The sequence below is a fragment of the Amaranthus tricolor genome, chromosome 9, assembly GCF_026212465.1.
Source record: "Amaranthus tricolor cultivar Red isolate AtriRed21 chromosome 9, ASM2621246v1, whole genome shotgun sequence".
In the NCBI taxonomy this organism is placed as follows: domain Eukaryota; kingdom Viridiplantae; phylum Streptophyta; class Magnoliopsida; order Caryophyllales; family Amaranthaceae; genus Amaranthus; species Amaranthus tricolor.
In genome coordinates this window covers 26170925-26194153 of record NC_080055.1, presented here as the reverse complement: position 1 = coordinate 26194153, position 23229 = coordinate 26170925, and the positions used below count along the sequence as shown (strand labels likewise).

The window sequence follows — 23229 nt, the reverse complement described above, 5'->3', positions numbered from 1 at the left end:
AATTTAATAAGCCGTATAAACCCCTAGGCAGTCCTAGGTGACAAGTAAGCTCTCTGCACCATGAGAGCTTTTAGTAAGAAACCTACAAATCTAATATAATGGATAATGCAACTACATGAATTTCAAGTACATTCAAAACATTTAAGCACAATGCCAATAATTTTCATAATAAATGACTTTGAGTTAGTTCAATGACTTAATTATTCATAATTCTCATTAAATAATTTTCATCAACATTTTCATGTATCAAGTAGCTTGATTTAATGACATGGACCTCTCACAGCAACTAGCAATAAAATCCACAAAAACTTTATTACAAGCTTGGCTTGGCTTCATTAATTAATATTCAACATATACTTCATATAATAAACTCAACAAATTAATTAAAATAAATAAAATCAAAATACCTAAGAAGCATACAAAAAACAAATATATACAAAATAATGGAATACAAGTACAGCCATAAGATTCATATCAACATTAAATCCCTTAAATCTATCACAACAAGATAAATAATCATTATCGTTCAACGAGTTTGTCAATATTTCTATTTTAGTAAAATTATATTTTACTTTGTTCTGTTTCTATTTTAGGTAATGTTTCAGTTTTTATTCACATATTTTCTCTGATTTTTTCTTAGCTTTATTTTTATTTATAAAATTTAATTATTTTACTATTTTCTTAATATGGTTGTAAATTTGTGTTGTTACATTGTTAGTGTAGAGGGAGTATGGAGGAGTGAATGAATGATAGATTGATAGTACTCTTTATATTAATTAACATCAATCAATAACACATGCCCATTGGGAATCTCTTTGTATTTTTCAATTATATATTATTATTAAATAAAGATATTGAAATAATATTATGTGGCATGTAATAGAAGCAACGAACACGACACATTAGACTTTTTTATAATTACAATATTTTTGCTTTTATATAAAAAATTCAGAGGCAGGCGACATACAATGATCTGTTTGGGTTAAATGCGGATCTTTCTTTTTCTCACTCTCAAAAATAAAAAAAATATCATTTTTCTGTCATATTTATTTTACATTATTTAGAGAAAAACTCTTATTACTTCGTATATTTAAATTAGAAAATAAAGTATCTTTAAGAAAAAGATAAGAATTTTGTGATAAATAAATAGACAGATTAAATTGTATAGATAAAATTAAAAGACAATTAAAATATACAAATGTGATTAATGTAAAGTAGTGACATAACAAAACACCAATTGATACTAAAGTAAGGGTCGGAGAGGGTAGTACATCTTATGTTTCATTATACTTGCTACATTTTACTTTTCACGTAATATAATGTATTTTTTTATTATTTATATCTTGAATTATTCATTAGTAAAAATTATAAAATCTTACATTTTAAATTATAATATTCAAACTAAATTTCACTTAAATGATGAACACTTTTGATAATCTTAAGTAATAAGTATTTCGGAACGAAAATAGTATATAGTAATATAAAAATAATGTTAAATAAATTGGAGGGAGTAAATTGTAGTGGAGTATTGATTGAGTGTAAAAGTGAACGGATCCCAAAGCCGTGACAATTACTCAACATTCTTGTTTGGTGTTTAAAATCTAGATCAATCCCATTGGTCCCCACTTTTTTCCTTTTCTAACTCCTAGGTAAAAGGTAATATTCATACTAATATCCTTTCTAATCCTTGCTAGTTGTTCGTTACTTCTAAATGTCTTATTATTTTTTTTTATTTATTTTTTACGCATTTTTAAATGTAAATTTTCAATTTTAATATCTCTAAATACACATAATTAAAAATTATAAAAAATATATAATAAAAAATATACATTAAAACGAATCTAACAAGATCTTACATGGATATATTTTATCTTTTAAATATGTGTCAAAAACATTAATTAAATTTCTCTCTCCTTAAGGTGGAATATTCCAATTGGGAAGAACATTAGAGAACGAAAGAAGTATTTATTTTTTACACGTTTGTCATATTAATTCAATCTTTAATATCTCTAACTATATTAAAAATATAAAAAATAAATATTAATATAACTTATGTTGAGATGAATCAAACATAATCCCATGTGACTATGTTTTAATTTATTGATTAAGAATAAAAAACTAATTAAGAGTTGATGAATAGTACTCAAAATAAAATTGAACATTTGCAAAGAAACAGAGAGAATATAATATTTAGCCTGTATTCAATGTAGCAGTTAAAGTAGTCGTGGTAATTAATACTTTTGATGAGACTTTTGCTATAAATCATATTGTTATTAATATGAATATTCATACTCTTCTGTTAATTTTTGAATCAAATATTTGTATTTTTTAATGTAAACGTAACAAAATAAATGAGATGGAGGATTAATTTGTATAACTCCAAAGATCCTAGTTCAAATTTTGGATGTTTCTCAATATTATAATAAATGAGTAATATATATATATATATATATATATATATATATATATATATATATATATATATATATATATATATATATATATTAATCATAGTGTTGATTAAAAATTTTTATTTTTATTTTTTGTTATTGTCCAATAACCACTACTTAAATTTATACCTAGTGACCAAAATAGCTGATTTGGATCTAAGACATTGACTATTGAAAATAACTTTGCAAGTAAATATTTACATGTTATTAGGAATATTTACTTTGGTGTTTAATAATCTATAAAATCTTAAATTAAATAAGTACAATGGATAAATTTAGAGTCATTCTTTTCTTACTGATTAAAAATTTGTTAAAATGTACATAATTTTTTGCCATTAATTGTAACTTTTCTTTTACAAAAGATCACTATTAACTTATAAGTATTTTAAAAGTAGTAGATTTTTCTTCCCATGAGATAGCCAAATGGTGAGACTATTTCTATTGAGTTAGTCCATATATATTTAATATGTTAAAGTGATCACTTATAATTATAAAATATTTACTACTAATTATATGAATTTGTCTCGGTCTCATACAAAAACAGAGTTTTTTTTTTCATGCAACAAGTACAACAAATATAGGGTGTCTTAAATAGAAGTACAAAGTAAAAATATACTCCATATAATACAATTAGTTTATTAATCCCAAGAGTAGTGAAGTATATTAGTATATTAGTCAAGTATTAACCTTAGTATAAAAAAGAGTTAAACATAAAATAAACGCCGTCATATGTCCTAAGCTATCTTTATTCCATAAGCTTTCATCATCATTCATCTCCAACTACAAACAACCCCAAAACCAACAACCCCTCATCTACCCTCTTTCACACTTTCCACCTTTCTACCTTTCTCTTCTCACTAAAGGAATCCAATACTATGTTTAATCATTTCACATCAAATTATTAAAATATAAATCTAAATATATGTGATAATATATTAATTTTAGATTGCCAATTATTCTAATTTTAGTAAAAAAAATTAGGGGTTTAAAATAGACCAAACAATTTGATATTAACTCTATTTTGTAATGGAACCCGATTCGATCGATTTGACTTCAAAAATGAACTTATAATAATTATGTAGAAACTTACATGGACACAAGACCCAGTTTTTAACAAACCTGAAACCTAACTCAAAATCAATCCGATGACTCGAATAAACACCTTTAGTAACAATCAATATGGAAAAAAATTATGAGTTCAAATCTAATATATCCATTGGGATTTGGGAGGCTTTAATTATCAGCTAAATTAAACTTAATTATATAAAACCAAAAAATGATCTGAAAATATATATAGTAACTGAGATCGTTACATTCATAATTAATTATTACTTCAAATAATCTAATTCGTGTAAATAAAATAAAACTATAATATTGATCTAAATACAAATATTAAAGAAAAAACAAATCAAAAACTTTAAATTTATATGATTAATAGTCTAGCGCACCGGTTTAGATGTCGTTGTTGTGTAAACCTTTTTTTTCTGGGGAACGCTTTGTGTCTCAGACTGTCCTTTTATGCATCGGAGTATCGTTTTTTACGATTATCGAACTGCCTTTTTTAGGAAGAAATACAAGAACATCTCCTTTTAAGTAGCTTACGAGATTGAATTTGTTCAAAACTAGAAGCAAAAAATTGTTGAAGATCTTCATCTTTAGGAATAATTAATTGTGGGTATTTTTGTTGATCAATAAAATCCAATTTCTTTCTGCATGCTATGTTTGAATCATATCTTCTCTTACGCGGCGCAGGTGGTGGGCTATGTGGGGCCGGGATCTTATTCTCATCAGATGTGGGTGTTGATGAATCATCCACCACCGTCTGATCTTTGATCATGATCTCTTTCTTTACATGATCTGATTGGTTTTTTGATTGATCTGATGAGATTGGATTATTGGGTTTTTTGTGTTGATTTGATGATGGGTTTTGGACCGTTTGATCAATGATGATCATCATGATGGGAGAATTGGAATTGAGATCTGTAGACATGGATTTGGAGAATATGTAAAATGGTGGGTTTTGTTTAGATAGATAGATTAGGGAAAGAAAGAGACAAGTAGCTTAGTGTATAATCTAGGGAAAGAAAGAAAGAAACAAACAATGAAATAAAGAAGGTTAGGGGAGGTGGATGTGGTAAGCTTTTGTATTCTATATATACTATCACTACTTATATTTCTTTTGTGGTGTATGTTATGTGTATCACTTGTTTTTATTCATTTTATTTATGGAGATAAAGTTGAAGAATCTTATAAAATTACACACGTCATTTCATTGTAACGCGATTTTAATTGATTAGTCTAAACTATTAAAAAAACAACTAAAGAAAATTAATTGTTTGTGTATAAGGTTGTTTAATAGGGGCCCAGTCTATTGAACACCCTTGTTCTTGTAGAAGTTAAGAATTTATTAAATCGATCAACCCATTTTTGTTTTTTCTTCAGTGTTGTTAGTTAATTTATTATTGTATTTTTATTCTTAATATATAAGTAATATTTCCTTATGGCTCAAAAAATTCTAATATATTTGAATTAATATTATTTGATTCGTAACAATATAAAGTTAAATATGTAGATGAAAAATATAAAAAAAACTAATATGAGTCATAATAAAAAAATAAATATAAAATAAATTTAATAGAACAGACTAAAAAATTAAAATAAATATATTGAATAGCATATATACTCTTGAAAAGAAGAAAGGGATTACCATGAAATGAATGAATGGATTGAAGTTGAAGCTATAGATCAATGCTGATTAGATTATTCTTAGTCTTACTCAATGTGGGACCCACTTTCTTTCTTCTTTTCTTAACCCTTTTTCATTTTTGATTGTGACTTGTGACCAATTTACATGTTCATGCTTTGTTATTATTTTGTTCCCCTTTCAATTTATATATAATTAATTTACATAGAAAGGAATATTTGATTCACCAAGATTTGGGGTTGAGTTATACTCAACAAAGGTAATCAAAACTTGGGGTGAATGTTTTATGCACATCATTCATAAGCATGCCAACAACAATTATAAATTTCCAACAATTAGGATGAGTATGAGTAAAGATTGCTAGCTACTATAATCACCAATATTTATCATATATAAAAATTATTATATATAAAAAGTGTAAATTTAATTTAAATTGGATTTTATTTTAGTCAATATTGCTTTATATGATAGCTTGATCAACATGTTGATTTCATTTTTTTTTCATATTCAAAATATTTTAAATTTGATCAAATTATAGTTGATTTTTGAATCGGGCAGGGTTCTTTTCGACTCCATAAACACTGCAATTTGGGTTATAAGCATTACCTTAAGCATTCAACAAGTCTTGTAAAGACCGTCTCACCATGAGATGAACTTACATAATTAGTTTGATTCTTTATTTGATCACTTTAAGATTATAAATGATTACTTTAAAGTTATAATTGATCACTTCAAGATTATACAAATTGATCATTTTAAGATTATAAATGATCATTTTAGATCGTAAGTGATACTTGGTCAGCCCCATAAAGATTATTTCACCGTAAGACTGTATCATTTGAGAATTTTTGCTAAGCATTTATTTAAGAAAGTAAGTAGCTCACAACTTGAGATGTTCATTATTCTTGTAACTTGTGTCAATTGTTATCAACTTGTGAATTGTCCCACATTAAAGGAAGAAAAGAGAATATGTTATTTTATAAATTTAAAGAATAACTCCTACTATTTCAATTGTTTTAATAATGAACATCTTTTGTTCTTTTAAGTAAATTATCTTTTTTACTATGTTTGTCCAATTTTAATAAAAAAAAAATAAAACGTGAAAACTCTTGGATCTAGTGTAGAAAATGAATGATAACCAACATTTCTCTTATTGGAGTGATAAATATCGTATAGAAAAAAGTTCATGTCTAGAATCTAAAGCATATTGGCCGTTGATTTTCTTTACACAAGTACAAAATTTGTTGTAAGTTGTAACGATGGTTGGATATACTTCCTCCCACGTTTCTAATTACTTAAAATATTAGAAATATTCTACTATTTAATAATTATATTTAATTTATAATTAATTTATAATTTATAACTAAAATATAGTCAAGTAAAATTTTATTTAATTTGTCTCAATATAAAAATTGTTAATATCTAATTTTTATAATTTTTTATACATAATTTGAGATCTTAAAATTAAAATAGTATATTAAACTGCGTAAAAAAGTAAACGTTGCAAGTAATATGAAACAGAAGAAGTATTAAATTGTACTGCTACACCAACTTATTCAAGTTGTTGTTTGATGTTTACTTTGTTTGGTAAAATAATTTTAGTTGATTGAGTGAAATAATTAGTTGGTTGGAATTTTAACTGATATAATCCTTTTGTTTTAAATTATAAGAATATAATTCTCTTATTTTAAAGTTGACTCACTGAAAATTAATCTCTAATAAAATTAACTAATAAGTAATTTTTTAATTCTTAAATGAGACGATCTTGCGGTGAGACCATCTTTATTGGGTTGCCCTTATACACACATTTTGTCTTAAAGTGATCACTTATAAATTACATTAAAGTGATTACTTATAACCTTAAAACGATCACTTATAACCTTAAAATAATCAATAAAAGAAATAGACAAAAATATAAATCCGTCTTATGATGAGACGGTTTCATACAAGACAAGTTGTGAGTAATTTTAATGGGAGTGGTCTAGGATTTGGGCCCACCGGGTAGCCAAGGGCCCAAGATAGTCCTTATATTTCTTAGTGAGTATACAAACACCATAATTTAACAACCTTCAGTTTGTCTTTCTTTTTACACAAACATGACTTTGCTTGCCTTTTAGGACTTCTATTTAGTCTAATTATTGGATATTGGTAAACATCGTCACCTTTTTTATTTTATTGTCACCCCTATATTAATGAAATGACGAAAGTACTTCTGGATTTAAAATTTGTTTACACACTTTAATTTCACTTAATAACATTTTTATCACTCTAAAAACATTAAATCAAAAGTTAAAATTTGGTGCAGCTAAAACGTAGGAAATGAAATCATGAACATTTTTATCGTCACCCTATATAAATTGAATTTTCAATAGCGCCCCTGCATAATATACGAACTTAAACATGGTAACATCTCTCTAAAATCTCTCTAAAAATGCTCTCTAAGTTAAAACAAGCTAAAAGTTGAAATCAATTTATCATGGCTAACTAAAGCGACTATGAATCCGATTCGAATGATTGCTTTTTAAAAAAAAATAAAATTGGAGTCGCAAAAAAACGTGCGACAGGACCGTGGCTGAGTTGCACAAAATGTGCGACTCAGCCACGGTTTGATCGAGTGCGACTGACTTATTTTTAATTATTTTTTAAAATTTTTTTAAATTTTTAATTTTTTTAATTTAAATTATTTTTTATTTTCTTATTATTAAATATATGTTGTAGTAAGTTATTTTATTTTTTAATTTATATTATTATTTAAATAATTTAAATATTTTTTTATTTTTTATTTAAATTATTCTAGTAACTTATAATTTATGTTGGAGTAAATTATTTATATTATTTTGTATTTTATTATTATTAGAATTATTTTATTTTATATACATTTTAATTTAATTGAAATTTTAATTATTAAAGTAAATTATTTTTTATTTAATATTGAATATTTTTATTATTAATGTTTGTTTGTATAATGTTTTATTAACCTAATCTATTGTTTATTTCATATTTTAAATTTGCAAGACTTTGAAAACTTAGGGGACAATATAGATTACTCTGGCAGATTTGTTACGGATAGGGAATTTGATTCTGTAGATGAATTACCTATTTGGACTGATGAGATAGCAATAGAAATTGGTTTTCAGTTTACACGTGCTTCATATAAACAAAAAGAAGGACGTTCTAGAGTTAGTTTGTATTTAAGATGTCACCGCTATAGTAATATTAGGGGTGATTTGCATAACCTAGATAATGCTGCCTGACCTGGTTCTAAAAGTAGAACATGTCGGTGTAAATTTATGATTGTAGGAAGTAGTCGTAAACCAGGAGAAAGACCTTGGACGGTGAGAGTGTGCCCTGGGGAAAAAGGAAGACATAACCACTCGTTCTTAATGTACAGAGATAGTCATGTAAGGGCAAATAGGTTGAATATAGATATTCGGCAGCACATATGCGAGCTTAGTGCAACCGGCATGCAACCTATGTTTATTATGACATCAATTAGACAAAACTTCCCTGTTTTTTTTTTTGCTAGTATGAATCAAATTTGTAATGATAGACAATCAATTAGGAGAGAAGAGATGGAGGGTAGGACTCCCCTTCAACATTGTCTTTATATGGCCACAGAGCATAATTACGTGGTTTGGACAGACTTGGATAATGAAGGGGAATCGAGCAGATTATTAGTTGCAAATCCTACATCCATCCAGATGATACGTACGTGGCCCTAAGTTGTGTTGATAGATACAACGTACAAAACAAATAAACAAAAGTGGTCGCTGTGTGAAGTAATTGGAATGAAGCCAACCAATCACAACTTCTTGGTTGCATTTTGTTTGATGCTAGAGGAGGCGGCTATGTTATATTCGTGGGTGTTGGAGGGATTGAGAGATATTTTTGGCACAGCTCAGACTCCTAGCGTAATTGTAAGTGATCGAAACGAGGGTTTATCTGCAGTTATTCGTGATGTCTTCCCAGGGAAAAAGGTTGTGTTGATTAATTATTGTCGTTCTATTTATTGAGTATATCTCAATTACATTCAATCTTCTTTTTAATGTAGATGTGCGACATTTATTATGCATATGAAATATTGCTAATGACGTAGAGAACATGGGGACAAATTGTGTGGCGGGAAAAGAAATCAACAAGAGTAAGGAAAACTAGATGGAACCCCTTGGTTAACAGTTCTACGCTCGCCGAATTTGAAAACAGATGGGAATCGATTGTGGCTATCTGGTCGGTTAGAAACAGATAGGTTGTTCGATATTTGGCTGGAACATGGATTCCACATAAAGAGAAATTTATGTGTGCATGGACGAATGACTGTTTACACATGGATAACCAGACTACCAGGCAGAGTTGAAAGTCAACACTCGTCTTTCAAGTATTATCTTGGTAGTGGTAATACCTCATTTGATACCCTGTTTAAAAGGGCACACGTACAAATAACAAATCAGCAATCGAGGATCCGACAAGCGCTACAAGAAACTATGAGTTCTATTTCAAGGTCTTTGCGACATAATTTCTATAGAGCATTATATCGCCATGTATCCATTTTTTCCTTGGAATAATTGCTGGTTAAGCATAACTGTATGTTAGATTTGAGTGATTATGTATTTGACAAATGCCGTTGTGCACTTCAAATCACCCATGGATTGCCTTATGCTTGTTATTTCTATTTGCCGATCAGGTCATAAGGTTTGTTGTATTTGGATGACATTCATCCATTCTGGAGAACTTTGACGTACACAGAGGTAGAAGCTGACACCAACGAAGGAGTACGACACGCAAACGCGACGATAAAGAGTACTTTCAATCGTAGGTTGATGAAGTCTTAAAAGCCGATCCCGCAGTTGTACGACGCTTGTCTCAGGTACTTGAAGATGAATTACACCCTGATGGAGCAGATATACCTGAGCCTTATGCAAGTCCACCGAGAAAGGGAAAACCAACGACAAGCAAAACCCTAAGGAGAAATAAAAGCACCTTTGAATATAACAGATCATCTTCTCGGGGTCGTGGGTCTAGATCTTCATCCCGCAGTAGATCTAGTGGTCGTGAAACGCAATCCTCAATTGGAATTAACTTAAGTTTCAACTTATCCGGTACATGGCTTTCCATTCCGTTATTCACATTAGTTTATTACAACTGAATCTTACTAACCGTATATTTAATAATTGCAGATGGTTCAGCAGGTCGTGATTTTTCAGTGTTTTCATAGCCCAATCACATCCCGCATATTCTCCTTCCTTACTTGTTTGATTGGATTGATGTTATAGGTGATGGTAACTGTGGATTTAGAGCTATCGCCATCACTGAGTTGGGAGGCGAGGAGGCATGGCCTCTTTTACGACGTGCAATGTGTAACATTTGAGAAATTAATAGAAGAATTTAAAATAAATATTAGAACGTGTATTATTTTGGGTTGAGTAGAATAAATAATTGCGAGCTAAGATTATGAGATAGTAATTGGGTCAATTAGACATCTCTTTAAATAATTAATTTTCTTTATTTCCCCATTATTACTCAATTTATTTATTTTTATATATATTAAAAGCCAAAATAAAATTGGATGTTACCCTAACAAACAATTACTCATTTCCCTTGTGCCAAATCTAAAAATTCAGCAACAACCCCAACAAAACGCCACAAATTCCTTCGAATCTGAAACTGGCGACCATTGAGCAGAATTTTCGCAGCTTTCTTCTTCACTCACCGCCTAAATCTTGAAGTTAAAAACCGCCATTGTTGATTACTCAAACATATTGGGCATCTGGGATTCGAGTATTCATTAGGCTCAAAGATTACACTTCCTTATTCTTCTTGATTAGTTGTGCAGTATTTTAACAGCCATTAAACCAACCTTTTCCTCTGAAAATTAGTATGAAACACTACCCTTCCTCGCTGAAATTTATCAATCCATAATTCGCTGAGTTTGAATCCCAATCGCATCTGTTCTTTGACTCCTTCTCGCAACAGACGTGCGATATCATTGCGGCTTCTCTTTGAATATTGTGGTAAATTGCTTTGTCTATTCAATTCTTATGTCAACCCTAGATTTTTACATACTCCTCTTCCCCATTATGTTTCAGTCATTTTATTACTTTTATATCATCAAAGATTCAATACAACCATGAGATTGATTAGTTGACTTCAAGATTTGCGATATATGTTGTTTCAATAAGAGTAGATGAACTTCATGACTGAATGATATTAAATTGGTGGATCTTGAGATGATTGGATTGGATTAAATAAATGTTGGGATTATGAATTCGATGGATGAATAACTGTAAGGATTAATTGTAGATAATTTAGCATTCTTCGATGAAGTACTAGATTTTGTGGACTTGTGAAGTATAGATTAGAATACTTATCTTTATGTTAGATAAAGGTGCATATTGGAAAAAAAAAAAAAAAAAAAAAAAAAGAGTTGTGGATAATTAACGTTAAATAATATAGGTCTTGTTGAGATAAATGAGTATATGAGGAAATATTGAATAATTGGGATTTTTGATTTAATTATGTGATTTTTGGAAGTATTGATACTAATAAGTCAAAATGTCTATTGTTGTATTAGTTGGAAATACAAAGAAAATTATGGAAGTCATGGAAGTTGTTAATCTTTAAGAGAAATGAATAAGAGCATAATTACAAAATCTTAACACAATTTGGGGAATTAGATTAGAATATGCATAATTTGTAATGATTTCAAATGTTAGATTAAAGCCTTGACTAAGCTACGGTCCCAGGAGGAGACCTAATAGGTTATAGGTTAGTATAGTGGTATCAAACGTTCTCTAGTGATGATGTGATCTTGCTATGTTTCAGGAGACGATGTCATTGAAGAACCCTTTTAGTTGTTAGCTGAATTCGTTACCTTGAAGTGACATTCTCGATGAGTAGTAACAGTCCTTTAAAGGGTCTGGCTAGACTACATTCTTGAAAATAAACTTTTTACTAAAGCTCTTTTGAAATTGAAAATTGTTAAGACAAATGTTGTTGTGAATGCTTATGTTGATATTATGATGTGGTCAATGGATCGGGCTTGTGACCTGGTCATTGACGGGAGTTGAGGAACATTGTTCCCTGCTCCCTGTTTTTGAAGCGAGTTGTCATTCAGATATTGACTAGCTTCACCCGAGAGCAACATAGCCTTAGAGTTATAGAACACCTCTCAAAACTAGACTCTCTGTGCGCAAATAAATCTAGGAAACTGATGTTGCTTTTAAAACCTTTGTTTGGAAACTACTGTGTTTTGTTGTTTTGGATTGTTACTTTTTATCCAGTTTAATCTTACCCTCTGTGGTTTCCAACTTTTACTTTGTTTACAGATCGGAACCAGTTGGGAATAATGGATTAGCGGAGGTGATTAGAGTTTCCGAAAATGTATATTGAGGTGATTATCTTGTGTTTTAGTTACATGTTTGTTTTGAGATTTAACTGAGTTAGTTACGTTAAAGAGCTGTTGATCCCTTTGCTCAAGTTTTGGAAGTGTGATTTTAGTTTCTTGTGAAATAAACCCCGTGATGACCCTGTTTACTCAGTCAACAGTAAGTCGGGTTGTTACACAATGTGTATGGAAATGCAAATAAACAGAGAGCAATATCTACGTGTGTATCTATCGGCAGAGACGTTAGATAATGCTATATTCAGTATTGGTTCACATAGCAAGGGACCTGCATCGTTTATTCACTGCTTGGAAGCACCGATAGGATTGTACTCTGCAGCAACGTTTCTTAACATTGGCATTGTGTATTATGGTTCTGCTGATGGTAATTCAAAATATAGCTGTTTAATTCTTCCGTTAAGGAAAGCAGCGGGTGTGCATAATGTAAATAAAGTTATACCTATTTGTTGGGTAAATAGAAATCATTATATTCAACTATTAATGTAAAAACCATTGATGTAAATTAATAGAAGCAATATGTATAGAAGTTTAGAAATACAACACTACTCTAACAATTAGTTTTTAATTACAAACAAAAATAGTCTATAAAGGGTCTTGCCCTTTAAAAACTTGTCATTCGGCAAATAAATCTTTAAGTTCATCAATGTATAGATTGGCAACCTTTCTTTTCTGGGGGCTCATATCCATGACAGCAGGCATCCTCAGTAATGGCGCGATTCGACTCGAAAATTCATTTGCAAACTGTAAGGAAAAGAAAAAGTTTCAACAAAATAATAAATAACATTTAAATAATATAAACACATAAAAGAAAACAAATAAATTGAAACATTAACGTATTCAACTCTGCTATCAGCTGGACCAAAACCGACACTCAGTCCTTCGCCGGGGAAGAGAAATGGGTGGGAGGACACTCTGAACCAGTCAACGTAATTAGGATCAGCCTCTGATGGAACAGATGTCTGACGAAGTGCCTGATCACCAACACGGGCACAATAGGGTAACCTACTCCATGCCTCTGTGTAAATAGGCGTAGAAGCAAAGGTCACGGAATAGGTACCCTGTGCCGGTTGCAGAGCGTGGGTAGGTCTCATAGGAGCGGGGGGAATAGTCTGCACAAAACCCAATTGTCTCACTGTCCTCACAGGCAAATACACCTCGACAATATCAAAACAAGTGATACCCCCGATATAGGCGGTGCGTGGGTGCTCATTTAACAATGCCCTGGGAGAAGTAATGTATGGAGTCCATTCCACCTGCATACAAGCGAAATTAGCATAAAAAAAATAATCTAAAATTAAAATAAAATGTATAACAAAGTGTGATTTGATGTACAAAACCTGAGTTTCCGTCATGGAGTCCAATATACTCTTACAGTCTCTCAGCCAGCTCAGTTCACGACCTGGCTTCGGCGTGGACTACATCTCTGCCCTAGTCTTATTAGGCACATGAGCTTCACGAGGATGGGGGCGGAAGGCCAGAAAGTACTCATAGATCCATGTCTGCAGCAATATGAGACAACCAGCAATGGTCTTGCAACCAGCCCTAGACGCCATTCCCAATTGCCGATACAAGTACGCCAGCGTCACTGCACCCCAATCGATATCATCCTGATCGGCATTGATAGTTAGTATAGGGTGAGGTCGCATCCCAGTTCTGGTCTTATCCGCCAGCAGTGTAGAGCCAACAATAGCCATGTAATAGGCTATACACTGCGTCTCCAAAGCCTGGGACCGATAGCACATCTACATAACTTCACCAACGTTGATGCAACCTCTGGTGAAGTACCCTTTCCTTTGTAGCTCCGATATGGGCTCCCCAAACAAACCAGCCAGCGCGAGCTTCCACTCACCGTCAGCAGGTTCAGCCGGGAGTGAACCTTCAATACCAATGCCTAATATGCATTGCATGTCGTGCAACATAATCGTCATCTCCCCCTAAGGCATGTGGAAGGTGTTTGTATCCGGCTGTCACCTCTCCACGAAAGCCAATATTAAAGCACTATCAATGTGCTGGTGCATAATGTATGGTAGCCGACCGAGGGGAGTGGTAAGTAAAACATCGTATAGCTCAATAGACATATCCCACAGTCTGATGATCGCCTCCAGCGGCTTCTTTCTACTACGGCACTCCAAAATCGAAGGCGTACGCTTAGAGCTCTCAAAAATTACTTTAGCTATGTGGCCCCCATAGCTGGATATCAAGCGTGCATCAATGGGGCCCCCGGGCTTGATTGATGTGATCAACCAGTCCATTTCAGCGAACTGTGAGTGCATGCTCCCCGTGGAGGCACATTGAAGCACCTGCAGAATTAGGGCCTGCACGTGTAAATTTACCGGCATGCCTGCGGACGACAGTCCAATCGACTGGGTGACTAATAGAGGCTTTGTACTCATTATTATCATCATCAACATCATCACTGGAAACCCCCCCCCCCCCCCCCCCCCCCCAAACTATTTTGAAGGATAGTCTGGTCATCAACGCGAGTGCGCACTTAGTGCAGCGTACTCGAACATTGGGCCTCACTGTGTCTGGCCGCCTGTTCCTGCCTAACCTGCCTAGCAGAACACGTAACCCCCCTCTCATGAGGGTCCCCTATGAGTAAGGTAGGCCTAGAATTATTCCCGCTCAACAAGTGTCTAAAAAAAACCTTTTCCTTTTCCTTGATTACCAGCCATTTATTACAATTTTGATAATTTAATTAACTATTACTAATAAATTGAAATAATAAAACATTACATTAAATTAACTACATGAACAAAAGACAATAATTAATTAACATATTAATTCTCGAATGACAAACGATTAATTTAATAAACATTTAACAATATAAACTAATAAACATTTCAAAAACAATAACTATTAAATTAATGAACATTTAATTAATATATTATATTACCTAATAATTATTATTTTGATTTTATTATTATTATCATTATAATTTATTTTCAAAAAAATTGATAATAATAATAATAATAATAATAATAATAATAATAATAATAATTTATTAACAAACATAATTTATTAACATCAACAATATTAAATTAATCATTATCAACAAATATAATTTAACAACAAAAATATTAATTATTATTATTATTATTATTATTATTATTATTATTGTAATTAATTTCTAAAATAACAATAATCATAATAATAATAATAATAATAATAATAATAATAATAATAATAATAATAATAACAATAACAATAACAATAACAATAACAATAACAATAACAATAATAATAATAATTAAAAAAATTAAAAAAAAATAATAATAACAATGATAACGATAACGATAACGATAACGATAACGATAACGATAACGATAACGATAACGATAACAATAACAATAACAATAACAATAATAATAATAATAATAATATTTAAAAAAAATTTAAAAAATAAAAAATAAAAAATAAAAAGGGGGGAGTCGCGTTATTTTTATTATTTTTATTTTTTTAAAATTAAATTCGTTTAGAAATTACCTCAAACTATTGTTTTCGTTTTGAATTCCTTAACTTTAGCTCCACAAATTTTATGTTTAGTGTTTTTAGAGTGATAAAGGTTTTATTTAGTGAGGTTAGAGTATATATAAGAAATTTTAAGTCCAGGAGCAATATCGTCAATTCATTAAAATAGGGGTGGCGATAAAATGAAAAGGATGGCGATATTTAAGGATTGTGTAATTATTTGCCTTTGCGTCTAGTAAGACGCTCCATCAGCAAATAAGCAGTCTAGTAAGCCATTTATCAATTTCGTCAAAAATGTACTCTGTTTTCGCTCTGATTTTGATGCATATGCTATTTCAATCTGTCCTATATAGTTTGCTACATTACCTCTTTTGCGTATGACCCCAACCACAATACCATACTAAAACTTACAATTTGTTTCGCTAATATGATCATATGTATGCTTAAGTTCAAAGGGAGCTACTAGGTTGCACTAAAACGGACACGGATACGAACACGGACACGACACGAATACGGAAAAACGCCAACTTAAAAATGGCGGACACGGGGACACGAAAATGGTAATATAATAAATATATCAAATTAAAGATAATTTTACAATCTTTCATTTGATATATATAAATAAACACTTTAAAAACATAAAACTCACATAAAATGCAAATAAGTACCAAATAAATAACATGAGTATTTAAAAATAGTCATACAAACCAAATCAAAGAAAACCAAATAAATAGGTAAATTTAAGTTTGATCATCACACATCATCCATATGACATCCATTATCATCCTCCACTACAATTATGATTTCAATTTTTTTATTTTTATTTTTTTTTAAAAAAAAAACGTGTCCTTGACTGCTTGCCGTGTCCCTTGTTGTGTCCCTTCCGTGTCCTTGCCGTGTCCGCGTGTCCGAAAAAATATTAAAATATTGGACACTTCATTTGGCGTGTCGGACACAGATTTTCGCGTGTCCGTCGCGTGTCCGTGTCCGACACGTGTCCGACACGGGACACGCCAATCCAGTGACGTGTCCGTGTATTCCAGGGGAGCTAAACCCTATCAGTCGTCACATTTAGGGCTGAACACGGTCCGGTCTGGTCCGATTGGTCCGATTTGACAGAAAAATCAGACCAGACCAGAAATTCCGATCTGGAAATTTTTCAGACCAGACCAGACCAGTCAAGAGACCAGACCGGACCAGCTCTGGTCTCTGGTCTGGTCTGGTCTACGGTTTTTTTTATTTTATTTATTTTTTTTTATTTTTTATTTTTATTGAGTGAGATTCTTCATTCTTCGAATTTAAACAATTTAACATTCAACATATCAGAATTCCAATCAAACCCTAAAACTGATAAATTCCAATCAAATTCCAATCAAACAATTTAACATTACGAGATTCATTCAACATTCAACTGAAAATTAAGCAATCCATTCGTCCATAACCAATTTAAACAAAAGTTGAAGGAAGATTGGAGAATTTAAACAAAAACTGATAAATTTGAACATTCAAGTATTCAACTGAAAGTTGAGATTCTTCATTCTTCGAATTTAAACAATTTAACATTCAACATATCAGAATTCCAATCAAACCCTAAAACTGATAAATTCCAATCAAATTTCAATCAAACAATTTAACATTACGAGATTCATTCAACATTCAACTGAAAATTAAGCAATTACACATGTTTTTTTTTAGAATGAAGATTCTACACTTACATTACGAGATTCTACACTTGATTCCGTGGTGACTACTGAGATTGGAGAATGAAGATTGGAGGAGGAGCGTCGAAGCCTCGAAGAAGCACAGAAGCACTGTCGACTGTCGATGGGTTGAAGGCTTGAAGCTCGAAGATTTGAAGCCTCAAAGGAGCGCCGGAGGCGAGGAATTAGAGAGGAGGTGAGGAAACAGAGAGAAGGCGAGGAAGAGAGGAGAATGTCACGACTCACGATTTTGGAAAAGGAGATGGAGGCAGCCAGCAGCAGGAGTTCACTCATGAGTAGTTGCCCACTTGCCCTAATCCCCTAAAATATGATTTTACTACGGTTTTCCGGTCCGATTTGGTTTGAAAATTTTAAAACCGGGACCGGACCGTAAACCGTTTAAAAAAAAAAATCGGACCAGACCATTTAGACCGTAGACCAGACCAAATATTTAAATTACGGATTGGTCCGATTTGGTTTACGGTTTAGACCAAACCATGTTCAGCCCTTGTCACATTCCCTTGATCAGTCATATTTGTCAAAATGATTATTTAGTGGGTTAAAATGATCATTTATAATTTACAATTTTAGTAGGTTAAAATGATCATTTACAATTTTAAAGTGATGAAACCATCTCTATCAAGCTAACCTATGAATATTTAGTGGGTTAAAATGATCATTTACAATTTTAAAGTGATCAACGAGAAAAATAAGCTTAAGTTCATCTCACGGTAAGTCGAGTCTCATACAACACTAGCCGTTATTCGTTTGCCTTTGTGTCTAGCTAGACTGCCATCAGCAAATAAGCAATCTAGTAAGCCATTATATCAATTTTCATCAAAAACTTAATTCATTTGCCGCTCTGATTTTGCTGCATATACTATTTTAATCCGTCCTACATAGTTTGCTACATTACCTCTTTTGCGCATGACCCCACCCACAATACCACACTAAAACATACAATTTTCTTCACTAATACAGTCATATGTATGCATAAGTTCAAAGGGAGCCAACCCCGTCAGTCGTCACATTCCCTCGATCAGTCATACTTGTCAAAAACATTGCGACATTCTTAACGATGAACACTGAATCACAAAAAATGACACATTCCGAAAAATACAACACAAGCTACTAAATTCTACAGAAGCATGAATAACTAATCATTCAGACCAGAACCTGAAAAAGGCGTCTACACAAGCTTTAACGAAAGCCAGTAGAGGATTATTTTCTTGCTTTGTTGCCCTCCACGATTCTCTGAAATGCAAGAAAGCAAACGTATTAAGAATCGAGATTTGATGTAAATAACTTGACTGCTGCAAGCGATGTTTTGCAACGGATACTTACAGGTCAATTCTATCTAAAGGGGGAGAACTTCCAGCCATAAATTTCTCGTCTTTCTTCAAATCGTTTCCATGTATTACCGTTGGCTCCTTGACAGTTTTGCAGCTTGTTCTGCTGCTATTTTCCAAGTAGATTGCTGTCCTTGAGGCGTTCTTAGGCTGCATCTGCGCATCAAAAGTAGGATTAGAAAAGTGCATGAAAGCTTTGAATGTCTCCCGCAAGGCCGCATACCTTTCAACATAAATCAAAGATGCACCTCAATAGAAGACATCAATAAAAGACAACATAAACCCATCAACTAAAAACTTGCAAATTTTAGAATTCATTATTTTGGAATGCATATGAATTTCCAATAAAGAATTTGTAGTTCTTTGGTTTTGAATAAACTAGTGAATTGGGTCAAAAAATCAAATGCACTTCTTATTTCGGAATCAAAGATCAACAGCAAACAGATTCCATACTTAACAAAGGTAAGGTTGCATATATCTGACCCCCTAGCTCACACTACACCGAAGACACTAAAAAGGTGTTGGGGCAATGTAATGTTATAGTTGGAATGCGCATATATAGGGAAATTCCACGTGGTAACGTTTTAGATTTTTTCACAAATGTCTTCTTAAATCCGTGTGGTGACCTTAAACTTCCAATTTTTCCATCTGGATCACAACGTTTGTAATTTTTTAAAAAATGTCATGATTTTGGGTAAAATTAGCATAAAGTTAACAAAAAATGTTCCTTTTTGTATGCCACGTGGAAAAGTTGAAAGATTAAGGTCACCACGTAGATTAAAAAAATATTCGTCTACCACATGGAAAAACAAAAAATTCAGGGTTATCACATGAAATTTCCAAATAAATATATTTGTAACATTGGATGTCCCATTGTGATATTGGGGAGCTATCACTAGAAATGCCCAAGATCAAATCTAGTCAATCAGAGACCTTGAAAAGCAAGTTGCTAAGGATAGACTACTGCAAAAATCCTAACGTGTTTTGGGTTGAGAGCCCTGAGATCCACCAAGAAAGCTTACACTAAATTTTTAAAAAGTGGTCAATGAAGACACCTTTACAAACTTTAGTTACAACTAACCTGAATGTTCTTTAGCTCAGATGTTCTTGATGTAGTGTCACCATGAGCTGATATTGGACTCGTGCAATCATGAAGAACTGCATTATCATCCTTAATTGGTATCGAATATGGCATATCCACCGAGTCATCTTTGAGATTGATCTGCGTATTGTTGACCGCTTCATGTTTTATTGTCATATCTGGGTGTGCAACGGATCCTGAAGATTCAAAATCATTTGCTTCCTTAGGTGTCACCACATCAGAAGTTTCAGACGAACTGAATTTATCTTTATCCATGAGCTGATTGATATTGCTTAATTTACTCTTTTGGAATTTCGGATGCTCTGAATCCCTATCAGAACAAAGAGAGTCAGTCGGCATGCTGCTCATGTTAACAATTTCCTTGAATGTTGGTTTCAACGGGAACGTTTCAACTTCTACTTCCTGCGTTGGAAGTGTTACGGGCGCATGAAACGCACCCAATAGTTCTGATTCTTCAGCGAACAATTTAACCGGCTTTTCAGGTATTCCATCAGTCTCCATAAACTCCACCAAAGATTCCTCCGAATTCATCTGTTCTTGATGATCTGAAATAACAAGATTCTCACTAGTTGATTCACATGTCAGCCCATCATCAGTCTGAAATTCTGAATTTTGTGTCGAATTTTGAACATCACCCTTATCGAAAATCTTGGTATATTTCCCATTAGTGTCTAAATTCATCATCGAAATTTCGTTTTCTCCTTCACTAGAGATAACATTCAGCTCCATTGCATTCTGAATCAAACGACCTTGAGGCTCCGAAGAAATCGTTCCTAATGGATGATTTACTGCAATCGCATCCATTTGCTCTTCAGAATCAATTTGTCCAGGACCCAAAACCCTGTTTTCTTGAATTATCTCCCTAACAATCTCTCGAACAGTATAAAAAGAACCCCCAACTTCTTTATGAGTCAGATTCAAAGATGGAAAATTCCCATTATTTGAACTCTGGTATCTACAAAGCACACAACATTGAAACATCCTAAATGAAATTCCTCAGCACAAACCATTAAAATTTCTATACATTGAGCAGGCCAACTACTACATCACAATTACTTGACAAGGTTTTTGATCTTGTACTACTCTATAATCACTCTTTGTCCACAAAATCCATTTTCATCCATTTGACAGCAATTATTAATAAATAAGTTCAGGAACAATTACCTAAACTAATTCAGTTTTTTCATGATTTACCTATAATAATCACACATATTGATTGACCCTGAATAATCCAAACTTTAGAGTGTATTTTCCTAGAGTAAACCAAGTAATAAGATCGACTTATTATAGCAAGTTTTATTTTCTAAAAAAAAGATAAATTAAAATAAAATGTCGAAAAAAATGTAAAAATGTTTTTTAACAATTTCAATTTTTTTATTATTTAGAATTTTTATGTAAATTTCCAAAATCTTATCTAATTTTACATTAACTTTTAGTTTATTTTTTTGGTAAATTTTTTATGAGCATCCGATTATCTGAGTTTAGTATAGTCAAATACACCTAAAATTAGAGTAATTCATGGTTAATCGTTAATCAATAGGTGGGATTGAAAATCATGAAAATGTTGATATATTCTAGCTAATTTCTCCATAAACTTATCCTTATTATCAGGATTTAATACCAATAATCAAATGGGTAGTTAACCTCATTATCAGGATTTAATACCAATAATCAAATGGGTACTTGAACATTTTGAAAGGGAGGAAGTCAAAAAAGACTTCTAATTGTTTGAATAAAAAGAATCCCACAAAAATGTAAATACATAACTACAGACATACAAAAATGAACCAAATGCAAATAAAAATAATGATGATAATCGATAAATTAATGAAACTTTAAAAATCAAACACAAAGGGGTTACCTCTTGATGAATGATTCAACCATATTCTTCCTCTCCTCTTTAGAACGACGAATTCGAGACTTTTTAGCACCTGAATCATTGGGTGTAGCTAAGGCAAATGTTTGACCAACCCAACTTCCCTTTAAACTATACATGCTGAACACTATAATCCTCCAACTCTAATCATAAAACTCTACAAAGAACATCAAAACCGATCATCACAACTCACAATCAAAGCTAAACTCTAAAATCAATTGATCGACAGTAAAAGTAACAAAATAATCAACGATCAAAGAAAATAGACTAACAAAACAAATCAAAATAGTGAAATGTATGATTGAATTGTAATGGTAAAGAAATCGAAGAATGAGAAATCAAAAAAATGGGAAGAGATCGAGTATCAGCGCATTACAGTGTGGAGAAAAGAATGAAGACGGTGGAAATTGGAAATGTCGTAAGCCAAAACCCTAAACCCAATACTGTTTTGCTTTTAGGTTCGGCCATTTATTGTGTGCTCTTATTGGTTCTTAAAAGGGCGGGAGACTCCTGTATTTTGTTCCTATACAATTGAAAAAACACAAATTATAATTCATTTTTTAAGAATTTTTTTTTAAATTTTATTTTCAAACTTAATTGATTTTTGAAAATTATAGATGAGAATATTTAATTCTTACTAATCATCATCGTCAAAATCAAAATTCTTAAGTATTGTAAGTATATTGTCAAGTTGTTGAATTATGAAAGTTTTAGTGAACATAGATTTGTTAATTTAATTTTTTTTGACTAACCGACATTTGACTTAAACTAACCTTTAATTAGTAATATTTTTTTCAAAAATTATTATTATTTTAATATTGATTTTCTGAAAAATAATTAATAATTTTTTAAAATTTATTTTCTCAATTATTAAATATGGAGTAATCAACATTAATTTATATGACTTATCTTGTTTGGTTTTTTGTTTTCATGTGGAGGGTTCCTCGATTCAAGGGTCTTATTGATCGTAGCTTTCTTCAACATAGGTAAGGTATATCGTTTTTCACCATCTTTAGATCCTATAACTTTTATGAGTGGGATACACAGAGTATGACGATCATTATAATGGTCAAACATTTCATTAAAAGTCTTTTTATTTATCGTAATGAGTTTTTAAAATAAATGAATGCCACAATTATACTTGAGGCATGTATAGTTTAAAAATCTTATTAAAATGA

General features: G+C 31.6%; 2 protein-coding genes across 2 annotated transcripts; both read right to left on the bottom strand.

Annotated features, from left to right (window-relative positions):
* Window positions 1-3714: 3714 nt before the first annotated feature.
* On the bottom strand, window positions 3715-4586 carry LOC130824256 (uncharacterized). The gene has a single exon (XM_057689186.1). The coding sequence runs from the start codon at window positions 4438-4440 to the stop codon at window positions 4012-4014; it is 429 nt and encodes a 142-aa protein (XP_057545169.1). The 5' UTR covers window positions 4441-4586; the 3' UTR covers window positions 3715-4011.
* Window positions 4587-18553: 13967 nt separating this feature from the next.
* LOC130824230 (uncharacterized) lies at window positions 18554-22554 on the bottom strand. Its single transcript, XM_057689148.1, has 5 exons — window positions 22428-22554; window positions 22037-22208; window positions 20155-21130; window positions 19069-19229; window positions 18554-18978 (listed from the first exon to the last, which is right to left on the bottom strand). The coding sequence occupies exons 2-5, from the start codon at window positions 22168-22170 to the stop codon at window positions 18885-18887; spliced, it is 1365 nt and encodes a 454-aa protein (XP_057545131.1). The 5' UTR covers window positions 22171-22208; window positions 22428-22554; the 3' UTR covers window positions 18554-18884.
* Window positions 22555-23229: the final 675 nt, after the last annotated feature.